The sequence below is a fragment of the Chaetodon auriga genome, chromosome 9 (assembly GCF_051107435.1).
Source record: "Chaetodon auriga isolate fChaAug3 chromosome 9, fChaAug3.hap1, whole genome shotgun sequence".
Taxonomy (NCBI): Eukaryota; Metazoa; Chordata; class Actinopteri; order Chaetodontiformes; family Chaetodontidae; genus Chaetodon; species Chaetodon auriga.
This window is the reverse complement of record NC_135082.1, coordinates 17,682,043-17,704,633: the sequence shown is the minus strand read 5'-3', so window position 1 is coordinate 17,704,633 and position 22,591 is coordinate 17,682,043. Positions and strand designations below refer to the sequence as shown.

Sequence of the window (22,591 nt, the reverse complement as noted above, 5' to 3'; positions counted from 1 at the left end):
GACCTCTGTCAATTATAATGCTATACCCAATTTTTCTTTTGAAACTACAAACAATATGGCGGAAGCTCTGTGATTGTGTGAGTTACATGTAGAAAAGTAGAGAAGTGCTTCAATGAAGAGTGGCAGCATTTCTCTCATGATTGACCGACACTAAAACTGCTGTTGGATTCGTGTCGTCGCTAGAGGTCATCAGAGGTTCACGCCGGCGCGCGGACTTTTCCCAAAACATCGCCTGCTACGTCACTAACCCCCGCTCCGCCTCGTGCCACAGCGATCCTGTTTCTGTTGGCTTGTCAGCTGCACGAGACGCGCGGAACGTTGTCTAAGATATGAAGGCTGTCAGTTGACGCCACTTGTTCGCTTCGCTTCGGTTAATAATGTCCCTTCGTTCGTCGTGAAGTGAAAAAGTGGAGGCGGCTGTTACTTTTAAAAAGCGGTATCAGCACCGTCCCTGCTCGGTGTGCGCCTCCCTGGCGGCTGGCGCCCTTTGTAACTCTCTGAAGTGAATGGTAAGTAGCTGCGGGTTGGGGTTAGCTTGTAGCATCATTGCTAGGTTAGTTGTCAATCACTGCCCGCTGATGAACTAAGCGCTAACTGACCATAAAAAAAAAGTCTGTCTCCGCTGCTCATGGTAACAGCCCTGCTTCACTCTCTGAAGGTGGTCTTGATGGACGTTAAATTGAAATTCAACTTTTTGTTATGTGAAAGTTGTCAGATGTCTCTTCTGTTGAACCTCGTGACCAGACTTTTGTACAGCACAGGCCGGTGTCCAACGTCTGGATCCCTGTCTCCTCCGTCTGATAGCGTTAATTAAACCTCTTCTAAGCTCCATCCTGAACATGAACATTTATAAAGAAGGGACGATTAGTGTCTTTCTTTAGTTTGCTTAAAGGTCAGAGACGTCTGTGACCATAATACCAGAGCTAGTGTGGCAAACACAAATGGAGACTAAAAGACTAAGATGGGAAATAATCATCTTCTATGTGTTGATGTCATGTAATAAGAAATTCTTTATATATGGGGGTGTCAAGTCCCACTTTAATGGCAGTAGTGTAAGGTGAGTGTTAGGATGGGCATGTTTTTATCTTTTAATCAATTGAACATCATCTTCATCAATGCCGTACTGCTGCTGTCTTTTATGATGTGATTTTGGATTTTGGGTGTCTGAGCCCTTGTGTTAACTGTTCACTGCATGTATGATACTTTTGGCTAGTTTTTAGTGCCTGCTTTCTCTGTCTCTGGTCAAATATTGAGTACTTGAATCCATCTGGCATTTTGCCTTTTTGTTTGAAAATTTACTGTCGATAAACAGGAAGCATGTGGAGAGAGCAGAGTTGACACGCAGCAAAGGTCACCAGCTGGAATCCAGGCAGGGATGTTACAAGTACATGGCATGTGTCTTAGACCACCAGGTCTGAGTAAGTGGACTGAAAAAACTAGTGACAACAATGAAAAGAAGTCAGGACTTTATTATTATTAGTTCCCTGTCAAAGTAAGATATGTTGTATTTTATCATTAATGTAGACTAGAGTTGAAAGAATCGGTTAGTTGATGACAGTAAATTGATTGCCTATAATTTTACTTAATGATTAAGTCATTGGCCCGGGCAAATGGCAAATGCTAGGCTTAATCAACCAAGTCACACACACGCCCTCACTTGAAGAAGCAGAAGTGTTGCTACTCTAGGTCTTATATGAGGTCCATGTTTCACAAATCCGTCTGTCCGTTAAGTTGAACATTTCTGCCATTTTTCTTCTTCAGAGCAGGTAAACACAGTGACTCAGCCTGTGGGCAAAGACAGAAACTATGTCACAAGAGTTACAGTGTCAGTAGCCTTGAGGCTGGAGCGCATGTCAAAACTGACTTCATTATTAATCTCTGCAGGTTTGGGTTGGCCTTCAGGCTTTTCTTCATTCCAACACTTTCACTTTAAACACTTTGTGTACATTTGTTGCTATCAACTCATGTGTACATGCGTGTGTGTGTATGTGTGTGTGCAGTACTGATGCAATGTAATTTGAACAAAAAGTGTTCAGTTTTTATGTGAATGTGTAACTGTTGTTGCAGAAGTTTGAGAGAGAAGGGATTTATTTTCAACTTGAAGTGCTCTTGGAACATTGCAGACGCTCTGTGTTGGAAAACACTGAGTCACAGCTGCCCAGCGGTGACAACCAGTGTCTCCCTGAGGGATCCAAGCCTTAGTAACATAACATATTCAAGACAGGGCACACAGTTGGAGATACAGATGAGTGGAACATGTTTAGATGTATGTGGTATGAATTGGATCATCTGTCAAAACACAAGATGACATAGAACTATCTGCACTTAACAGGCCTGTTCTTCCTCTTTGTTTCAGACTGTGTGTATTGCTAGTTTCTTCACACCAGCTACTGACTCCCATGAGTCCAGGAACTGTCTGATTCTGGATCTGTCGAGCAGGAATAGGACAGGTCAGCTGGCACATTGTCTCATAGATGCCAAACACAATCAGCTACCTCAAGTTCTCTGAAGTTCCCTTCAGAATATAAAGGAAATGTTTTCTTTACAGTGTGTTGTAATGCAGGCAAGCCAAAAATCCAGAAGAAACGCATGTTTGATTTTTTTGTGCTTTGCCACCCTGGTAGGCCCAGGCAGAAAGAGATGAGCTGGGCTGAAGAGGACTGGACAGTGGGGCTGTCTGGACGGGTCCTGCAAAAGGTTAAGGAGCTGCAGATCCATCATGAGCGGCTGTCCAGAGAAAACAAGCAGAAACAGCTGCAATTGGACAACATTCATACTAGCCTCGAAAAACAGACTGTGAAGGTACAAGCAGCCATGTTTGTTAATGGCCATGTCGGTTTTCATTGACATGGTGCTGTTCCCCACAAAACAGTTTGTGAAGTAAATGCATATTCTTATCTAGCTAGGTGCAATTAAAGTCTGGTTTATTATGCCTGTTAAAAGGTTATGTTGCATTGTACTGAAATATAGGCTGCCCTGAGAGCAACAGTCCAGTCTCAATACATTATCTATGGCAATGCAGTTAAAAGAGGCAAACAGTTGTAGATATTACATTGTATAAATATTTGATAACATATCATTCTGCCATACATTGGCACAATCAGTCTCAGGACAGGATTTGTTCATTTCGATTTTTCTCCTTCCTACCCCTGCCTAGTATGAGGAGGTGCGTGGGGAGCTCCACTCTGTGCAGAGAGAGCTCCAGAGGGTTCAAGATGAGGCCAAGGCAGCAGTGACCAGCAGGGAGCGTCTGACCCAGGAGCTTCAGACCAAGCAGGCACAAGTGTGCTCTTTTGAGGGCCAACTAGATGCTGCTCGCACCCTCAACAACAGACTCACCCAGGAAGTCAAAAGGTTTGGACCAGTGGACAATTCGCTTCTCTGTCAGTTGCTCAATTTTTCATGGGTCTTGTGTGTTTTGTAGGGTCTCATTAAGAACAAGAGAAGACTGAGAATCAATTTTCTGCAGTGTTTTAAAATTGAGAATAATCCATCCCTAATATAAGATGCTAGTTTTACACTGAACTCTTTCCCTCTGTTTTTCCTTCATCCCTCTCTCTCTGGCAGGCTGGAGGCAGAGCTAGAGAAGCTGCAGAACAGCAGCATGTCAGCAGATACCACTCTGTTTTCTACACCCTGCTGGAATACAGCCTCGCCCTGGGAACACAATGGTACAGTCCTGTAACTTTATGACTCCTGTGTTTATTCTTTTCATTAATTCATTGTATAGTTTGGAAAATTAAATGGAAAAACTACAAGGCTCCCAAATGAGCAGAGAGGTTATAAATAAACTCCCTAAGCTTCTTTCCTCTCCCAACCCTTCACTCTCTGGGGACTGTTGTATTGCTCTTTCCTCTGTCAGTAAACCAGTTGAGTTCTTCACTGCTGTTGTTTCTGTTCAGTTTTGATGAGTGATATTAGGCACTAAGTCCAATCTGTCCATATGCTGTGTTTTTGTCCTGTAGGGAGCAGAAAAGAAGAGAGGTCAGGGCATAGAGATGAAGGACAGAGCCGGGCACCTATCCGAGTAAGTACCTGTATGTTTTTATGCTGAGCTATGCACAGGCTAGTTCAAAACCAATGTGGATTTTAGCTTAAAGTTAAGGTTAAATGCTGCAGTTAAAGGAATTGGCTCACGTCATGTCAGTTAACAGAACTTCTTTCTTTCTTTTGTCCGTTCTTCCATTGATCAACCGATTAATATTTGTTTGGGACGAAGTGCTAAATAAACAAGTGCCCCTGTCCTAAACTATTCTGACTATTTTCAGCTGCATGATTGGTGCATCAGTGAGTGTTTAGGTAGCAGAACTATGTTTGTGGCTTCGCCTTAGAATAAACTATAGTACCCATGTTCTCCTTAATGAAGGCACTTGTCATCCAGTGGAACAGTGTGACTGACTGATTGATTTTTATACTCTTTGGACAACAACAGAGGTCTATGGAACAGAAGAATAAGCTCTGACCTTCTTGTACACTGCAAAACTCCATCATAGCGTACTGTGTTTGTTTACAGGTCAGAAATAAAGTCAATTGTGCAGTTTACCTGTAATCCTCACACCTGATCTGTGACTTCCCTCAGTTTCCACACTCTTTTTTTAAGTTGTGTCAGGAACTCGTGAATATAACAGCAGTGAGTCATTCTTCAGTCAAATGCTGTTTAAGTTTCAGTGAAAAGCTTGAACCCTGCTGTTTGTAAATTCTGCTCAAATGTTCTTTCTGCTGTGACATCCTGACACCCTCTTTTGTCTCTTTGTCTAATCGTCGTCTTCAGCAGCGCCTCCAGTTCTCTGAAGTGGCCACCGCCTCGTTACCACGACAGCAACACAAGAACACACCCCACCGCCATCCATCTGACCAATCAGACTCCTTTTCCACTCCCTTGGCTGTGTTTCCGTGGGAACGGGATGACTCAAGGCCAGCAGCCAGGAGACGATCCCCGCCTTCTCCCCAGACGCCTTGCACTGATGTCATCAGTCAAGTCCAGTCGGAGCAGGGGGTGTGTGGGAAGGAGAAGGACTGCAGGACAGAGACAGACAGTGAGTGGGGATGTCATGTGTTGCCCGTTTGCAGTTTGAAAATACACACACATACAGCTCGGCCCAGCAAATTAGCCTGGATAATTTTTAAATTCAACACAGTGTGACCAGACCCAGCACAGATTGAAGTCAACGCATAAGTTCTGTGGTTTTGCTCAGTGTTGTTATCCATTTAACTGCCTTAAGTCCTGCTTGTGAGACACAGGCTCATATTTCTTACTTTAGCCTTTAGTTTTGGATGTTTGTCACAGCCCTGATACAGAATTTTACATACAGCACAAATAGGTTTTCACATGCAGTTTACAAAGTCAACATTGTTGACCAACCCTATGTCAATAGGAAGGCTGTTCCAGCGTCTGGGGTCCACAGCAGCAAAAGCTCAGCTGCAGTTGGCCTTGAATTTTGAGAGATCGCAAATTCTGTTCAGAATAACTTGGAGTTGACAATTAGTTATTAGCTAAGTAGGATTTTTGAAGACCTGAAATGAAAAGGTTGGTGTTATTTTGTATTTTTCTTGTTGTCTTTTGTCAACAAATTCCATGAAAAGAGGGAAGAAAACCATGTGTTAGTCTCCATCTCTTAATACTGAAACTTCCCTGTCCTGTCTCTGGGTCTCCGCCCCAGGCTTATTTGTTCACTGGTGAAAAATTTAATATTTAAAAATAGGTTACGAATGTATAATCTTACTTTTTTTAAAAAATGGCCAGTAATTTCCAAAATAGTAGCGCAGTAGATTTTAAAAAATGTTGCTCAAACAGGAGCAAATAGCGAGTTTATCGCAAACAAAGTGCTAAATAACTTTTAAACTTTTAAATGTCAGCCAACACTTGCTAGTAGATTCAATTTAATTATTTATTTTGGACTTCTTATTGGGATTTGCTGACGATATATAATACAGCTATCCTTTAAAGAAAAATGCTTGAATTTCCATATTTACATCAGGACTGATATCCTGGCACTTTGCTGGAGTATTGTTGTTATTGTGACCTTGGACTAAACAGTCAGGCCAAATGATGAAATGCTTTCTGTTTTGGTTTAGTTTTTAGCTCTGATGGGACTGTCTTGGCGTAAGTGAAGCAATATGATCACCCTGAATCTCATATACGCAGTATAACCTCAACAACACCTGTTACATAAGAGATTGTGTAGAAACCACTGGCTCAGCAGGAGTCTCCTCTGCTTGCTCTCAGGCCAGCCTCATGATGTTGAGTGGCTCTTCGTCCACTTTACGATTATGACATAACACTCCTCTTTCTCTCAGCCCCATTCTGTGTGTTTGTTTAAAGGAGGAAGGGGATAGTTCAACATCAAACAATTAATGCTTCTTTTAGCTGCTGGGACACAGAGGGTGGTGGGGGTGGTGCAGTGTTTACATTAGGTGTGCTTTTTCACTGGCTTGTTGCTTCTGTGTTTTTTTTAAATCAATCTACTCTCCACTGTTTAAAATCACAGGAGAATTTAATTCACATTTGCTGAAGGGGCTGTATGTTGTAAATATAAAAATCTTAAAAAAAAGATTATTTTTTTCTCTTAAGTGAAGATGGTATTGTGAAGATAATTGTAGACACTGAACAGCTGAACAGTGTTGTAAAATTAAAGGAACAGGAAAAAGACACAGAACAACATATTGGACAGACAGTAAATTGATTTCATCCCTGACTTTGGAAATCAGCAGCATGACATCCACAGGCAACAGCTGTGAGTGTCAATAAGCCAATGGATATGGACTGACCCCATTTGTGAAGACCCTGACCTTGTGTTCCTGCTGTGTTATTGACTCTTGGTCAGTTGTAAGAAATCAGGGTATTCTTTCAGATAATGTCAGTGCTCATTTTTGGAGAAAAACATGTTTTTTTCCCACAATTTCCTCTCCCCTGTTGTCTCTCTGTCAGTCATTTCTCTCCCACCCAATCAGCTTCTTTCTCCCATTTAACATCTAAATCATTTCTTTACTGGGATTCAGATAGATATAACTCTAATCTACCTCAAAGATTTTGATTTTAAAAATGAAATCAATATTTGTGGCCATTGTTTTCTTCTGAAAGATGCGGGGTAGAGCGAAATGTATGTAATTTGGAGTAAATAAGGTAGAACTTTAACAGACACTGCTGTGGTCTTAAAGGACATAAAAGATCGTCTTAGTGGTGTACTTAAAATATGTTTAGGAGAAATTAGTTTTTCTGAGATATGTTTTTTTTTTTTTTTTAAAACTGTGTGTCTGGTCCATCCACCAGAATCTTTATCAGCATTGCGGACTCATGTGTCTGCTCTTGAGGAGGAGCTGTGTGCGAAGGCTGGGATGTTGAAGTCTGTTCAGAACGAAATGATGCAAAGCAAGAAGGAGCTTGCCGCCAAAGAGCTCAGTGCTCAGAGAGCCCGCGATGAGCTCAGCCTGGCACACACACGCATGGCCCAGGAGAGTGACCGGGTAAGAACACACACCACTACTACTGATACAACTGGTGGTACTACTACTACTATTACTACTACTACTACTACTACTACTACTGCTATACTGAGAACAAATGTGTTTCAAACAAGTGCTAATGCTCTATATTTCCCATAACCCTGTTGTTTTTCACAAAATGGGTGTTGGCCTCATGTTAAAACATTTGTCTTTGACTTCTCTGAAAATGACAAACATGTTGTGAATATTTTACTACAATCACAATCAGTTGTTATCAGTATCTTTGTGAAGGTTGAGCTGGAAAAATAGCGGCCTTGTTTTGTTCTGCCCTGTAAAACAATCTAGCTGATATTTTGTGAAATCTAACCCTTAGGTAAACGATATACAATGCCGTGGAGGGACTGAGAGAGGCTGCCAGTTCTCCCGATAATTGTCTTGTTTGTTTAGAGTAATTAATCTCTCAAAGTGTTAATGCTTTCCTGATGTTAGAATGCTAATGCATTACAGGAATAAAACAAGGTAAACTAGAAGAGCGCTCAGAGCGTCAAGACCTCTGTCATGGCCCATAGTCAGTGGTTCTATGATATGCAAATCTGGAAGCGCAAACTTCATGCTCAATATTATTGCTTCCTCTCGTGAAGGCGCGAGTTTGAACATCTTTCCTTAATATCGCTAGTGTAGTTTATTGCAGACAGTAAGAGTATAATAAGTTGCATGATATGTGTGTATTTACATTGCCATAGCTACAGCTTAGTGTGAGAAAAAAAAAGCATCGTTACTGTTGTGGCAGTATGAATGGGGACTGTGATATGGAGTCATTGTATTTCTACATTTGGCTATGTTGTGTCACTATTGAACTTTACTCCACTGAACTTTAAGATTTCTGGTATTTATTCCACCAGGTCTAAATGCTCTATCTTGCAATGTTAGCAAAACTGAATAATAATTTTCTTGGGTTCTTCCTTGGACCATGCTACACCTTTTTACCACGTTTCATGAAAATCAGGCCGGTAATTTTTCCATAATCCTGCTGACAAACAGACAAACAAACTGGATTGAAAATAGAACCTGTGTCTGTGTGGCAGGCATCGGGAGCTGAGCAAAGGCTAAAGCAGCTGCAGGAGGAGCTGAAGTGTCAGAGGCAGAATGCAGAGAGCAGCCGACTACAACACCAACAACGCTCTAAAGAGCTGGAGAAACAACATCAGAGGGTGAGATGAAGAGAGATGGATGATTGAGAGAGAGAAAAGATGCTTTGAGAAACAACTAAATGAACCAGAGAACATTTGAGATTTTTAGATTTTTGTCCAATTTGTTTTTTGTTCCATTACATCCTTAAAAAAAATACATTCTTACCACAGTACAGTTAAAGACAGGCTCAGATTTTTTTGCTGTGTGTTGCCTCCAGGATTTGACGGAGCTTCAGAAGGAGAGGCAGTGTCTGGAGAAGCAGCATCAGCAGGAGGTGAATAAGCTCAACCAGGAGCTCCAGCAGGCCAGGACACTCCACAATGCCCTGCAGGCCCAGACTGACAAGGTAAATACGCACATACGCAAACAAGGTCACAAAATCATACACGTGAAAAGAGCAAATAAGATTTCTAATATGCACGTTCGTACAAATACATTCGCCAAGATAAGGCCTTTAAAACAGACCTGCATCAACACTGGAAACTGGGGACCAAAATGATATTCTGTACATAATGTTTGTATTTTGGCTCATATGTCTACTCTGTTTTTTCAGCTAGTTCCTGTTTCTCTTTCCTGCTTTCTCTGTCTCTATCCCTTCCCCCCTCTCTTTCCTGGGACGTATATTATTTGTACCAAAGGTCAATGAACTTATCTCACTTCTTCTCCCACGCTTGCTTTTTCTCCTTGTTTTCTCTTGCTTTCTCTTTCACTGTCTTCCTCTCTGTGTTTCTGTTTTCCCTTCCCCTCTACACCCGCCGCTCTCCTCTCCACTTGCCCTCCTCTCCTCTTGGTTTCTCCCCAGTGGAAAGGTTGAACAGCGAAGGTAATGACCGTGTGACTACGTTTGACAGTGCAGAATGCTTTGGTTATGGAAGCGTGAAACAAACTCATAACCTGTGTGTGAGAAATACTCCAGGTTTTAGTAAGCGAGGCATGAAGGCATGGCTGCGGGTAGTGAAGGAGGAGTGTGCTTGAGCTTAAATACATGGTGTTGTAATTTTTTTTCTTTTTATTTGGATTTCCTTTAAGGGAAAGAATGCTGTGATATTTATTTTTTATCATCAGAACAATAATACAAATTCATATCTCAGTGGTGGTGAACCTCTTGACCACTGTGTATTATTAACAATGAGCTTTCAATCTACCCACAGTGTCCCTTAAAACTGTATTGTAAGCCCTTTGTAAACCACACAGATATTATCTGATATTATCTGATAAAGCTACAAAGAGTAAACACAAGAGGCACAGTAGTGTCGAATCAAATCACATATGAAATGTGCAGAACGAATGTTTGCATGAATTCTCCAAAGAAACTGGACAAACCAGAAATCTCCAAGAAGTTCGTGGTCACAGAAAACTCAAAAATGATCTTCTGATTTGATTTGCATGTAGACATAATTCATGAGCAGTGGTTAGTTGTTCCAGGAATGAAAATTACACTGTACACTGTACTAATGAAATACTCACTGAGAACACTACATTTGTCATGAATGTCACTTTAATCTCTACAGTGCCTGTTCTGGGCTTACTCGCAATTATTTGCTCAATAAATACTTTAGAGGAAAGCCTGTATTAGTGGCAGAAATTATCTAATCAGTGACCACCCCAAAAGCCTTCTCTGAAGTCTGTGTTTAAAAGGCAAAACCTCCAGCATTGAATTGCCACTGTGAGCTATATTTACCACCTTATTTGTTGTCTTGTGTATATTATACAAATTACTATTTCCAATTTCACATGAAGGTAGCATGAGACACAAGAATAGTTGATCTAAAAGGCTGAAGACAGTAACGAAGAAACAATTAATTGGATTAGTAAATGTAAGGAGATAGTAATGTTACACAGTACAATAACGCAATCTCATGTCATGGTAACCTTGTTCATTTGTGCCATGACATGAGATAATGTACAGAATTGATGAAGAGTTCAGTAAAGTGTGCAGACTGAGCACTGGTGGGAAGCCCAGCAGCTTGTTAAGGCTTTATTACTTTCCCCAGAGAGGTAGACACTGCTAATGCTACCTATTGATCACTGATTGCCCTCCTGCTTCCTGTTTCTGTCACTGGTCCTGATTTCTGCGCCTACAACCGCAACCATTCATTTCTTTTTTTCCTCTTTGTTGTTTGTACGGCTTACCTTCATCTTTGTCTTTCGTCTTTTCCCTACGGTCCTCTTTGATTTCATTTTCTCTGTTTTCTAGCATGTGCTGAGTCATAATATCCTCCTATCAGCTGTCTCTACAGAAGCAGACATTGGACAAAGAATTGGACACTCTGAAAGAGAAACTGAAGTGGACAGAGGGACAGCTGCAGGAGAGCCAGAAGAAAGAGACGCAGACACAAGCCAAACTGATGGTAACTAACACACACACATACACATGTGCGCGCGCACACACACACACACACACACACACACACACACACACACACACACTAGTGATGGTCCTGAGTCTAGTGAGTCAGGGTCTGCAATGTCAATTATTCATTATCTGAGCAGTGAGTATATAATGAATTCTGTAAATTTTTAAACACTTTAATGTGCCATATGTCAGTCTAAGACTGTGATAATAAGTGAGCTGTAAATAAATTATTAGTAATTTGTGGCTTCTGCAATCATCCAGTTGCATTATTATATTTCAATAAGGTGTGGCATTATTTATTCCTTATATCCAAGTTCTGCTCCACAAAAACATTTTGGGTGTAAGCAGACAAGTCTCAAAATTCTATCTCAAAGCAGACCGCTGTTATGGATAATAAAGGTTCAGGTGCGAACTAATTACTCAACTAATCTGAGTACTTCTTTTAAATACCTGAATAACTTAAATCCTTATCCTGTAATTTAGAGCTTAGTTGCATTCAGTCCAGCTCATTTATGTTTTTTTTTTTTTACCCTTGCATCAGGAAGCATTGCGTGAGGCAGAGGGTGTGGCAGTGAGTCTGGAGCAGAGCAGGAAGAAAGAGCGAGCTCTGGAGGAGGAGGGGAGGAGACTGGCAGAGGAGCGAGCCGACGCCCTTCGTCTCCTCAAAGAACTGCAGGGTGAGGAATGAGCTGCGGGTTGAAGAGAGGACTAATCCATGAGATTTATCAGTCATGAGATATGTACTGAGCTAGAGTTCTTTAGAGAGGTTTTCTTTTCTCTTTCCCTCCTTCAGAGGGAGGTCAGGATTTGGTTGGGATTCAGTGTCTTACTTGTAGCAGCAGGAGAAATATTTGTTTACACAGGGGCTAAAACCAGTGTCCTCTGTGGATTCCTTCCAATTGACTAATTGCCCTGTTGATTCATTTATAATTTCTACAGGAAAAAAATGCACATTATTTATTTATTCCTAATAACCAAATGACATCAGTGTATGTTGTACAGTACAAGCCATGTTAATTCACCTCTTATCCCACTGCTGCCCCCTGCTGGTCAGCGATACATCATCCATTTTCTCAAATCATTACAAATAACTATTTCGGTAATGCATATGTGTTTGTACAAAAGACAGATAATCTTTTTGTTTCCTCCAGCGAGTTATTTCTTAGTACATATGTGGTCTGAAAAAGAATAATCTTTTATTCTGCTGTTTGTTTCTGTCTCCTTTTAACTCTAGACCAAAAAACTGCCCCAGCACCCCTTGTGCAACCTGTCCAGTTTTGCCCTGTTGCACAGAGTTTCTCCCCTCAGCCCTCTTACTCTCTTCATTCTCGACCGTCAACTCCTATCAAGAAGTCCACGGCTGCCACCCTAGCCGAGCAGAAGAGAGAGGAGGACATGGATAAGAAAAGGGCAGAGATTAGCACGTCTTACCCCTCTGACAGAGAGCCAGGAGAAGGCATCGACTCAGAACACATCACTGTCCTTATCTCGTCAGACTCTGAGAGTTTACAAAGGGGTGGACACAAAAGAAAGAGTAATGAGGAGAGCAAGAGCAAAAATGAGGTGATAGAAAGTGACAGCTCTGGGACAAATAAACACTCCACATTTGATCATGTACTCTCTAGTTCCTCTCACTCTGCTGCTGGTACGCCCACTAACACCTCTATGGATGATGATGTTTGCAATTTGATGCTTTCTGCTGAAAAGGGACCCTCTCTCAAATCCGACCAGGCCAAGGCATCTGAAGACCTCAAGAGGGAGAATGCCGCACTGTGTTCAGAGCTGCATGATGCACGTGAAGAACTGCAGAGACGACTTGAGGACCTGGAAGCCCAGCGACGGGCGGAAACAGAAGCCAGGACCCGGCTCAAACAGCTCAGCCGCAAACATGCCAGCCAGTCTGTGGAGAAGGACGAACAGGATAAGGAATGGAGGGCACAGCTGGAAAGTGAGAAGGCTGAGACAGAGAGGTTGAGGAAGGCCATGGCTGCTTTGGAGACAGAGATGAAGAGAGGAAGGGAGGAGAGGGAAAAGAATAAGAGAGAGGAGCATGAGGAGGAGAAAAACAAAGCGCTAGAAGACCGGGAAAGTGAAATGATAGAGCTTAATATCCAGCTAAAGAAACAGCTAGCAGAAGTGAAGGCCCAGCTGGCACTAGAACGAGAAGAGAGGAAGAGAGAGGAAGAGGAGAGGAACCAAATAACAAACACAGACATAGATGTACAGAAGAAGCTCAGCATGAAACTAGAAGAACTTAAATCTGAATTGGAAGAACTAAAGCGCAGCAGAAAAGAGGACTCACCGGAAGAGGAGAAGCTCAGAGCTGCCAACAGCCCGGTGACGTACCTGACTCTCCACGATGATGAACTCAGCTCCAACATGGTTTGCAGCGACAACAAGCTCCTCCCTTCACCAGAGCAGCACCTCCTCTTCTGCCAATCCACCAACCAACGCAACATGCTTGTATCTCAGGCAACAGCAGATCTCATCCAGGAAGAGCGAACAGTGATAGATCCTGAACACTCACCTCAAGTGGCCTCTGACCTGGAAGACACCAGACAAAACTATCTGGTAGGGTCTTCCCTGCCAGACCACGGAAAGACCCTTTCTGACATTCAGAAGAATGACCCTGCCTCCTCAGATTTGGAGAAAGAGGTGAAGCGCCTACAGAAGGAGAATGCAAAGGAGGCAGAACGTGCTAACCAGTACCAGGTTAAACTGGAGGCCCTGCAGAGCCAGGTAAATAATGGTGGATATAGAGTTTAGTGTATAATAGAAAAGTAACATATGCCAAGGCTTGTAGTGTGGTGCTGATCACTGGAAACAGACTTGAGAGTAGGAAAGAAGTGTCACACACTCCGGTTCTAATGCATTCTTCTCATCAAAGTAAAAAGCATGTAGAGTCAGAGTGTGCAACGCTTCTTTCCTACTCTTGGATATACAGAATAGTACATTAAGTTTGTCCTGAAAATTTGTATTGGAAAAATAGCAGAAAACTATTTTACACACTGAATGATAAGACATCGATTGTAAGTATTTAACTCACAAAAAGATAATAATGGCTAGATGTAAAATGTCACTGTTAATTGTCCGCAAAACTACCAGAGAATGCAGTTAGAGAAAGAAGGGGATCAGGCCAAATCAAGCAATATACATGCAAGCAGAAAAGAGTACAAACAGCTACAGTCTGTGCAGTGTCATCAGCACATCCACTTGCTCGCTCTGTAGCAGGGTAGCAGTGCATACACTGTGAATGACAGTGTGTGAATACTGCTTAAGGCAAAGCTCCCGCAGTGGAAATGGTATTGACAAATCTCTACTGTTGAACACATTTCTACTGTTGCACAATATGTATACCCTTTTACCACCCAACCCTAATCTGTCCTGATGGAAGCTAATTTAACTCCTAGCACTGAATCCAGTAAGTTGGCCTGAGCTTTCTGTGTAGCAAAGATCATTTAAATGTACAGCACTGACTTTACAGCATGCACTCACGATTCTTCCTAGACTACTTGTCAACACAAGCAGTAGCGGTCTTTGGTTTGCCTTGTAAACATGTGCTGTGACTTTACTGTGATTAGTAAATCACAGTAAATCTTTGGCTGTTGTGGCTTAGTACAGGTTCAAATGAGATATTTTCTCAATCATTCTGTCCTATAACCTTTATTTTCTTCACAGGTGACGCGTCAGACCCAGCAGCTAACCATGGCCTTTGAGAAGCAGAGTCAGCACATCTCTGGCCTTCTAGGTGAGCTGCAAGAGAAGGAAAGTGCCCTCTTCAGCCAGGAAGAGGAACTGCAGCGCTGCAAGCAGGAGTTGGATGCACTCAAGGCCCAAAGAGAGAAAGAAGAGATGACACTTCAAGAGGTAGAGGGTGGAGAACAAAAAGAAGAGGTGAAAGGTGATAGGTTGGTGGAGATCTCAGGGCTTCAGCCAAACCATGAAAAGGAGTCTGTCACCTTCCTCACTTCAGACTCACAGACAGACAGTGAATCTAATTCACAGAGAGATTTAAGTCAGCCAGCTGCTGAAAGGCCAACGCCTATTAGCGACAGCGAAACAGGGAAACAGCATCCAGGCTCTGTAGACTCAGACAAGACTCAGAATAAACTTGAAGATGGAGGAGCAGCGGACATGGTTGTGGAACTGCTTGCTCTCCAACAGGAGAATCAGCTGCTGAAACAAAGAATATTGGGCTTGACCGTGTCAGACACCATCACCCCAGTCTTACACACTGACAGTGAAAACCAAGATGACTCAGTCAAGCAAAGCCAAAACACAGTAAATGCTGCTGTGTCCTGCTTGGCTGAGCAGAGGTCACCTCGTGTGCCGAATGACCTCACTGCTGAGGCACACCAGTCACCGCTGAAGAAGGTGAAGAGGAGTCAAGATGAAGGAGGGAAATTTGAAACGGACGATGGGACGGCGACAAGGACTGAAGAAGAGCTGGAGGCAGTGTGTCAGCTTCAGATCAAGCACCTAGAGCAACAGGTAGTGATTGTGGATTATCTCTTTATATCACAAAAATGATTGGACAGGTCTCACTGAAATGCGAGTAGATAGCTTGTTAAGTTAGTCATTTAAACAGGAAAATTAAATATATAATCTTCACTGGGAAATTCACGTCCTTTAAAATGTAATAAATGTAGAGTATGTTACATCAGTGACGGAAAATATGATTTCTGTCCCCCCCAGATGTTTTATAAGTAATTCCCAGTTATCAGAATTACTGTGGAAATATTGACTTGTATATAGTTTTGTATTTTTCCTCCGAGTTTTAGTTGGAAAGTGTGTGTGATTCAGTCTGTCCTGTCCTTCCCCTTCGGTCCAGGTGGTGGAGCTGCACATGAAGGTTCGGGCTCTCTCTGAGGAGACCCAGCAGCAGGCCGAGGAGCTTGCTGTGTGGAGACTGGCCTCCCAGTCAGCCCCAACATTTGACCAGTTCCTTCCCGACACGGTCAACCAATCTGAAGTTCGGGAACAGATTTCTGCTGTCAGACAGTCCCAGTCAAACCAGCAGACTGATGATTTGGTCCACATACTGCCAGGGATGCAGAGCCAGGCTCTGATTGTCCAGGCCCAATTTCAGGCACCTTACCTGGGTGTTCAGGAGAGCCCTGGTCATGTGACAGTCATCAGAGAAGATGAGTTACTCCTCTCCTGCTCCTCCAACAAACTGCAGGGCCGCATGTTGTTCTCCAGGTAACGTACATTTGAAGCTATGTAAGACGTATAAGCAGGTGACCATTTATAGATGCACAGTTTAATGTATGATTATGTGCAGGCCTCTGTTCTTATGTGTGTGCTTTGAATTTATTTATTTATTTTTTATCACAAGACTGCAGCACGGCAACCTTCCTGAACCAAAGAGTCCCTCTAAAAAGACAGCACAGGAATACAATCAGGATACTGCCAAGATCAACGAGGTGATTGTTTTTTTTTAATCATCTCTTACATACTAGACCACTGTATGTGTTTTAGCCTCTTTATGTCAACGTTTCCTGGAATACCTGAGTAGAAATCCCTTAGTAGCTTCATAAATGCAGTCCTTTTAGAAGGAGTAAGGACTGAATATGTTTTTCCAGGTATTCTTAATTATACAGATCTGTAATTTTCTCATTTTGGTTGTTTTGATAAAGCTGTTCTTTCATGAAACTACTGTTTGGTGCCAAATGACACAGTTCTTACTCAAAAAAAGCGTAGGAAATTATTAGACATATACAGACCTGCGCCACTGTTTTTCCTTTCGTATCAAAGTCAAACCATCTGACTGCCCTCAGTGCTTGTCTTTACAAGGAAAAATAGAGAAAAAGGTTTTCCTTCAAGGGTTTGACTTACAATTATTGGGCACACATCTTTGTTCACATAGAAGATGATTAATTGTTGTGTTTTTGTCTTCACTCAGGACTCTGAAAAAGAAAACCAGGAGATTAACCTCTTACATCAGTCAAGTAGCTGTCAAACACAACACAAAGAGGGCACTGAGACTGAAGTTATCCAGATATCATCTGAGAAAACGGGTCAACATGTCACCAAAGACGAAGTCTCAGGACCAAAGCAGACCAAAATAGCTGAGTGTCAAATTGGGAAGCTTGAGACCAAACCAGATGCCTGCAGACCAGCCAGTGAAATAAACACGACCAGCGATCCCTCAGACAGAGATGTCAGGACAGAGATGAAAAGTGTCAGCAGTCAAACAGAGGAGAGTCTGTATCCTCGCAGCGCTGCAACAGTAGCTGAAGTCCACTGTGCATACACACAGACTGAGGAAGAGGAGGAGGAGGAGGAGGAAGAAGAGTTGGTGGAATCCCCTCCTGTGTCTCCTGTCCCTTTATCTGATGATGCAGGGTTAGGAGACAAGATGTTGTTTTCCGGTTCCTTCCCCATCCCAGCTGACCCAGCCCGTCTAGCTGAAAGAATCCGCCGTAACAGGACACAGCTGTCAGCTGCCTTTGACGACACAGAGTATGAACCCTACGGACTGCCGGAAGTCGTCATGAAAGGTAACCTCATTGGCTGCAAGTCTGTGGGGTGAAAACAAGGAAATTTAACAAGCGTCATACTTACAGTGTGAATCCTCTGTTTACGTACTGTAAACAAGAAATGCGTCTAGTGTTTTCCAAAATATCCTCAAACAACTTTTGAAGGCATATTTTTTCTGTTTTAAGAGAGCTAGACTCTCAATACTAGATCCATGGTTATGATCTGTGTATTGTTAATAGTGTTCATGGGTCTCTGAATATCAGAATCTTGATCGTGACTTTCTGACGCTGTAATTCTGTTTGTGATGTTTGCTAATGCTCTTTTTTATTCCCCTGTCTCCCCCTCTTCCCGTCCTGCAGGTTTTGCAGACATCCCCAGTGGTCCCTCGTGTCCCTACATTGTAAGAAGAGGTTTGTTAGGGACAACTGTCGTACCTGCCCCTCAGAAGAACCAGAGAGAAGAGGAGGAGACAGATTGAAACGCAACTACAGGTAACGTCCAGGGTCTGTCCCTATGCACTGAGAAAACTGGTGTACAATTGAAGTCCCAAGAGCTAAGACATTGAAAAGGATGTTGAGTAATAAAACACCAGCTGAGCTTTTTGTACATTTTCTGAATAGCTTTTTATAAGGGTGTGTAAAAATATTTATCTGTATCTGAGCCTAAACAGTAAGTGCGTTGGAGATCAGTGACCTCTGTGCACCCCTCATGCTCATGTTCATCATAATCAAAGAACACACCACAGCAGCAGCACAGCTCATTCATACACTTTGGTTGGATCAATTCATTGTTGGTTTTGGTCTTTTGATAAGATTTGTTACCAATAAGAAAAAATAATGACATCACCAGACTCACCCTTTGTTATTACTGTTTTCTTTTTATCTGACTAAGCTTCTGACTCCATCACTGACTGAAATATTGTCTCCAGATGTGGTGAAAAGAACTGATCGCTGTGGCTTGACTATGAACATCAGGGATGGATGGCAGCAGCAGTACAGGGACACTCCATTCACCAGCACCAGTTGAAGCACTTCAAAACCAGCACGGAACCAGTTTAAAACATGCTGCAGTCATTCATGGACTCATACGTGCAGGTAACTGGGCCTGGACTGACAGAATAAACACCCCCACTGTGGATCTGAAATGTCTTAATGGTCACTAGCTTATCCTCTAATTGCTGTGTGGAGACTTTGCTGATGATGTCATTTTACACCCAGCTGTGTATTTTAGGAACAGAGGTAGTGATTTACTGATGTTTGTTGATGTTGAACTTAACGACCACTTTTCCAAAGGGACTGTTTATTTTTTAGTAACTCCGAATTAACTTATGGGTTAGTCTACTTTGAATGAAACAGTGCCTAGTTGATTCTTTTCTAAACAAGTGCTTATCGAGATAAGTTCGACTTGTTTTCCAGAAGGGTGAAGCCAAGAGAGGCCTGTTGTGAAAATGTGACATATATATATATATATATTTTATTTTTTTCTTCTTTTTAATTCTTGAGGTGGCGTATTTATGGACACTTGAATGTGTTTTAGTAGAGGCCGGGTGTTTACAAAAATTGTGTGAAAGGGTCAGTGTGTGTGTGTGTGTGTGTGAGAGTGAGAGAGAGTGTGACATTAGCTGTGAATATGAACATGTGTGTCCTCATCTTGATGTTCCTGCTTGTATATGTGTGTGTGTGTGTGTGTGTGTGTGTGTGTGTGTGTGGGTGTGGGAGAGAGAGAGAGGGGTGAGCATGTCTATGACTCAGTCTAACCTGCATTGGTTTCCGCTCCATGTATGGTGATGCACACTGCACTCTCTCTCCTTCTGCTGCTTTGCTTCTCTGTCTTACACTAACGAGCACTCAGTGGTCAGCTCTGTGATGAATTTACCAAAAACTAACATTTGAAGTTTTATTTTATTATAGACTATACAGATAACTTTAGTTGGTTTCTTAATTTATTTGCTTGATGTGACTGTTTTTGTTCTTGCACATTTCCTACTGCGTTGTAGGCATCAGTAGCCCACATGTATGTACACTGTGGATTTTTTTAATAGATGAGTTTGAAATTGATGTACAGTTTGTGTCATCTCCTGTGACAGAGAGTCTCACCACTTTGCTTGCTTACAAGGTTTCACCAGTTAGTCAAAGGAGAAGTTCACCTTTTTTGAAGCCCATCTTAAAACTATACTCACATGCCCTCATGTACATTGACTGTTACTGGTCGTTATGATTGTCTCTCCTGTACATACTGTTCACGAAGAGATCTTTTTCTAAAGCAGTTTAAATGTTAATGATGGGGGCAAAATCCACAGTCCCCATTCTGGGTCAGAATGCACTTTTATTAGAAGCTTAAATGTGATTTCTGTGCTAAATATTTGGTCTGGAAGCTTGAAATTCTGCCATTTTCAATAAACACTCCCTCAGTTAAGTCAAGAGGGTATCTTCCAAAGTTACAGTCTTTATAGTGTAGTCTTTACAAAGTGTACTTTCTTTATGTTCCCAGCAAACAGTGCTTGGAATTGATACTAAAACAACTGTAGCTTTTGAAGATTACCTGCTTGATTTGTTACACTCAGACTGCTGAATCCTCACATTACCATCAAAAACAGGACTGAGGGTTTTGCCTTCCAGTAATTACACTCAGATTCCTTCAAGAAAGGTTCATTATGGAGGAATGCCATTAAAGTGCCAATTAAGTCCTTCAATTTACATATTGTTATTTGAGTATGGTTTTAAGACAGGCTTGGAAAAGTGTGATCTTTTGAAACCTCGTTGAGCTCTCTTTCAGTGACTTTTCAGATTGTTTCAGTTGAAGGTTTTTCACATATTTTTATTAACCCTAAGTTTCTATGTTCTCTCATGGCCTTGGTTTGTTGACTTGGTCAGAACAGCGTGCACTGTTGCTGCCTTGACTTGATGCCATCGCCATTCATTTGCCATTTTGACACCTTCATACACACACACACACACACACACACACACACACACACACTTCCCCTCCCCGTCAGCTGCCTTCACATCTCTGGGATCTGTAGTCTTTTGGCAGTGAGGTGGGATTGTCGGACCCTGAGCACAGAAGTTCACTGTGTATTTGTTGCCTTGTTTTGGACACTTTGATGTGAATGTGTCGTGTTTGCGGCTAGAATAAAAGACTTGCTTTTAATTTAAGCGTTGTCTCTGTCCTGGATTCATTTACCTCGGAGCGCCTTTGCGTCTGAGAAGTCTGGCTCTGTACTTTCTGTATTTCATGTCGTGGTCTTAAGTCTGTTCGGTCCACTGTTGACTGTGAGCGAGGAGTTTTTTTTTTCTGCTGGCCAACAACTAAGTCTAAATGAGTGTCGCGGTCCAATGAAGAGAGCCTCAAAGTGTTTAAGTGGAATATCTTGGTTTAATCACATAAGTATTTCCGCAATTACCCAGAGTCCTCTCCCTTTGCCTCTTGGTCATGAACACGTGGTGGAGAAGGTACCGAAAGCTTTGACAGAGCAGACTTGGATCAAAGAAAATCAAGGAGTCGAGGAGATGAAGAGTTAGACCTTCAAACTCAAGAGTCTGTTTTATTTCATGATGCATTTCCTCCTCAAGTGCGAGAAAAACTGTCTGCATCGTAATTCTGACTTTGAAGAAACAAGTGTCTCTTTTTACTTCCCAAAAAGACAGAGATTGAAAATGCGGGGATTTAGAGAGCGGGGCCCCCCCACGTCCAGCTCAGGAAACTCCGGGCCCTCTGCTCTTCCTCTGCAGTGACGGCACTTCATCACACTCGCTGCACTGTAATGTAATGCTCCTCCTCCTACGATCTGCTCTCCTCTGCCAGAGTGATGTAGGGTCACGAGAATGGGGAAACACCTTCCAAGGAGAAAACACACATGCACTTTGACAACACACACACACACACACACACACACACCCAACCAACCACCCCCCCACCCCCCCACCCCCACCCCCCCGACACCCCCCACCCCCCACCCCCCACCCCACACACACACACAGTTCCTCGCTGAGTGCTGAATGGTGGGAGAACGACACATGCTGCATGAAACGAGCTTGGATAGCAACATTTCTTCAAACTGAAGGTAAGACATGCATAAATACTTCCTTTCAAACGTGTCATTGAGAGTAGTTTTGAGAAAAAGGCTGATTCTGTTGTTTATTTTCTCCTCATAAGCAGAAATGTGTCTTTTTATCATGCACGCTGCTTGGTTTTAGATCCAGATTGCATGTATGGCTCTAAGGCCTTTCTTCCACATTTCCTCTCTTCCTTTTTAATTGCAGGTTACCAAGTATAAGTAGCAGACTATCATTCTGATTTAGAAAGAGATGATCAATCCCCCGCTCGACCATTCCTGCCAATACAAAGTCTCTCAACCCTGACACTGCCGACTACACAGTAATTTAAGTGCAAAATTTAGAAAGTAACATAGCTTAAAACTGTATTTTAAAATGTATGCATCTGTTTCTGCAAGTGCAGCCGTAGTGTTTGATAAGCTTTTCATTCGGTTTTTTTTTTTTTTTTTTTTTTGGGGGGGGGGGGGGGGGGGGTTGTAGCCTCAGAGCAAAATGTCAACAAATTAGTCTTTTCATGGCTATGTCTGTACCTCAAAACAGTCCTATCATTATTTTTGAGGATAATTATTTCCGAGAGCGTGAAACCAGATACCAGAGATGTAACATATGATCTGCTTCTGACGTCAGTGTTGGCTGACTTAAAAAGACATTATCACTTTGGCGGGGTAATTGCATCCAAAGGAGCTTTATTTTCTTCCAGCACTGTAAATTCTTCTGCTGATGCTACATCCTCCTCAACAGACGATCACATTCATCATTTGAGGTTTGTCAGCACAGATAAAGCGGCGCGACAAAATCTTTGTTTCTTCGGCTGTGGCCGACTGTCAGATTCAAAAACAGGCCTCTTTTTGTGAGCTGGCCTGGCATACGGTAGAAACAATACAGCCACCAAAATCCAGCGGCAGTTGATGACACAAGCTTTCCTCATGAGCTGCTTGGAGTCTCGCAGATCCTACAGCTGCATGTGCCAGTGTAATGCTAGAAACAGCAAAATCTGCCTTTTCTAGAAAAGTATTGAAGCGATAACCCTGAGATTTGACGAAGGTGACAAAATATAGAAATT

At 42.3% G+C, this 22,591-nt stretch overlaps 1 protein-coding gene across 2 annotated transcripts; it reads left to right on the top strand.

Moving 5' to 3' along the window:
* Positions 1-290: 290 nt before the first annotated feature.
* On the top strand, positions 291-20,615 carry LOC143326029 (uncharacterized). Of its 2 annotated transcripts, none has more exons than XM_076739490.1 (19): positions 291-509; positions 2,357-2,450; positions 2,625-2,802; positions 3,158-3,354; positions 3,568-3,671; positions 3,966-4,027; positions 4,775-5,036; positions 7,271-7,464; positions 8,529-8,654; positions 8,852-8,980; positions 10,863-10,985; positions 11,532-11,667; positions 12,225-13,729; positions 14,669-15,481; positions 15,822-16,192; positions 16,329-16,416; positions 16,896-17,493; positions 17,833-17,964; positions 18,402-20,615. In XM_076739490.1, exons 3-18 carry the CDS (start codon positions 2,641-2,643, stop codon positions 17,949-17,951), a joined length of 4,989 nt encoding a protein of 1,662 aa, XP_076595605.1. In that variant the 5' UTR covers positions 291-509; positions 2,357-2,450; positions 2,625-2,640; the 3' UTR covers positions 17,952-17,964; positions 18,402-20,615. The 2 variants fall into 2 exon arrangements, with proteins under 2 accessions (XP_076595605.1, XP_076595604.1); XM_076739489.1 differs by having other exon boundaries at positions 4,772-5,036.
* The last annotated feature ends 1,976 nt before the right edge of the window (positions 20,616-22,591 follow it).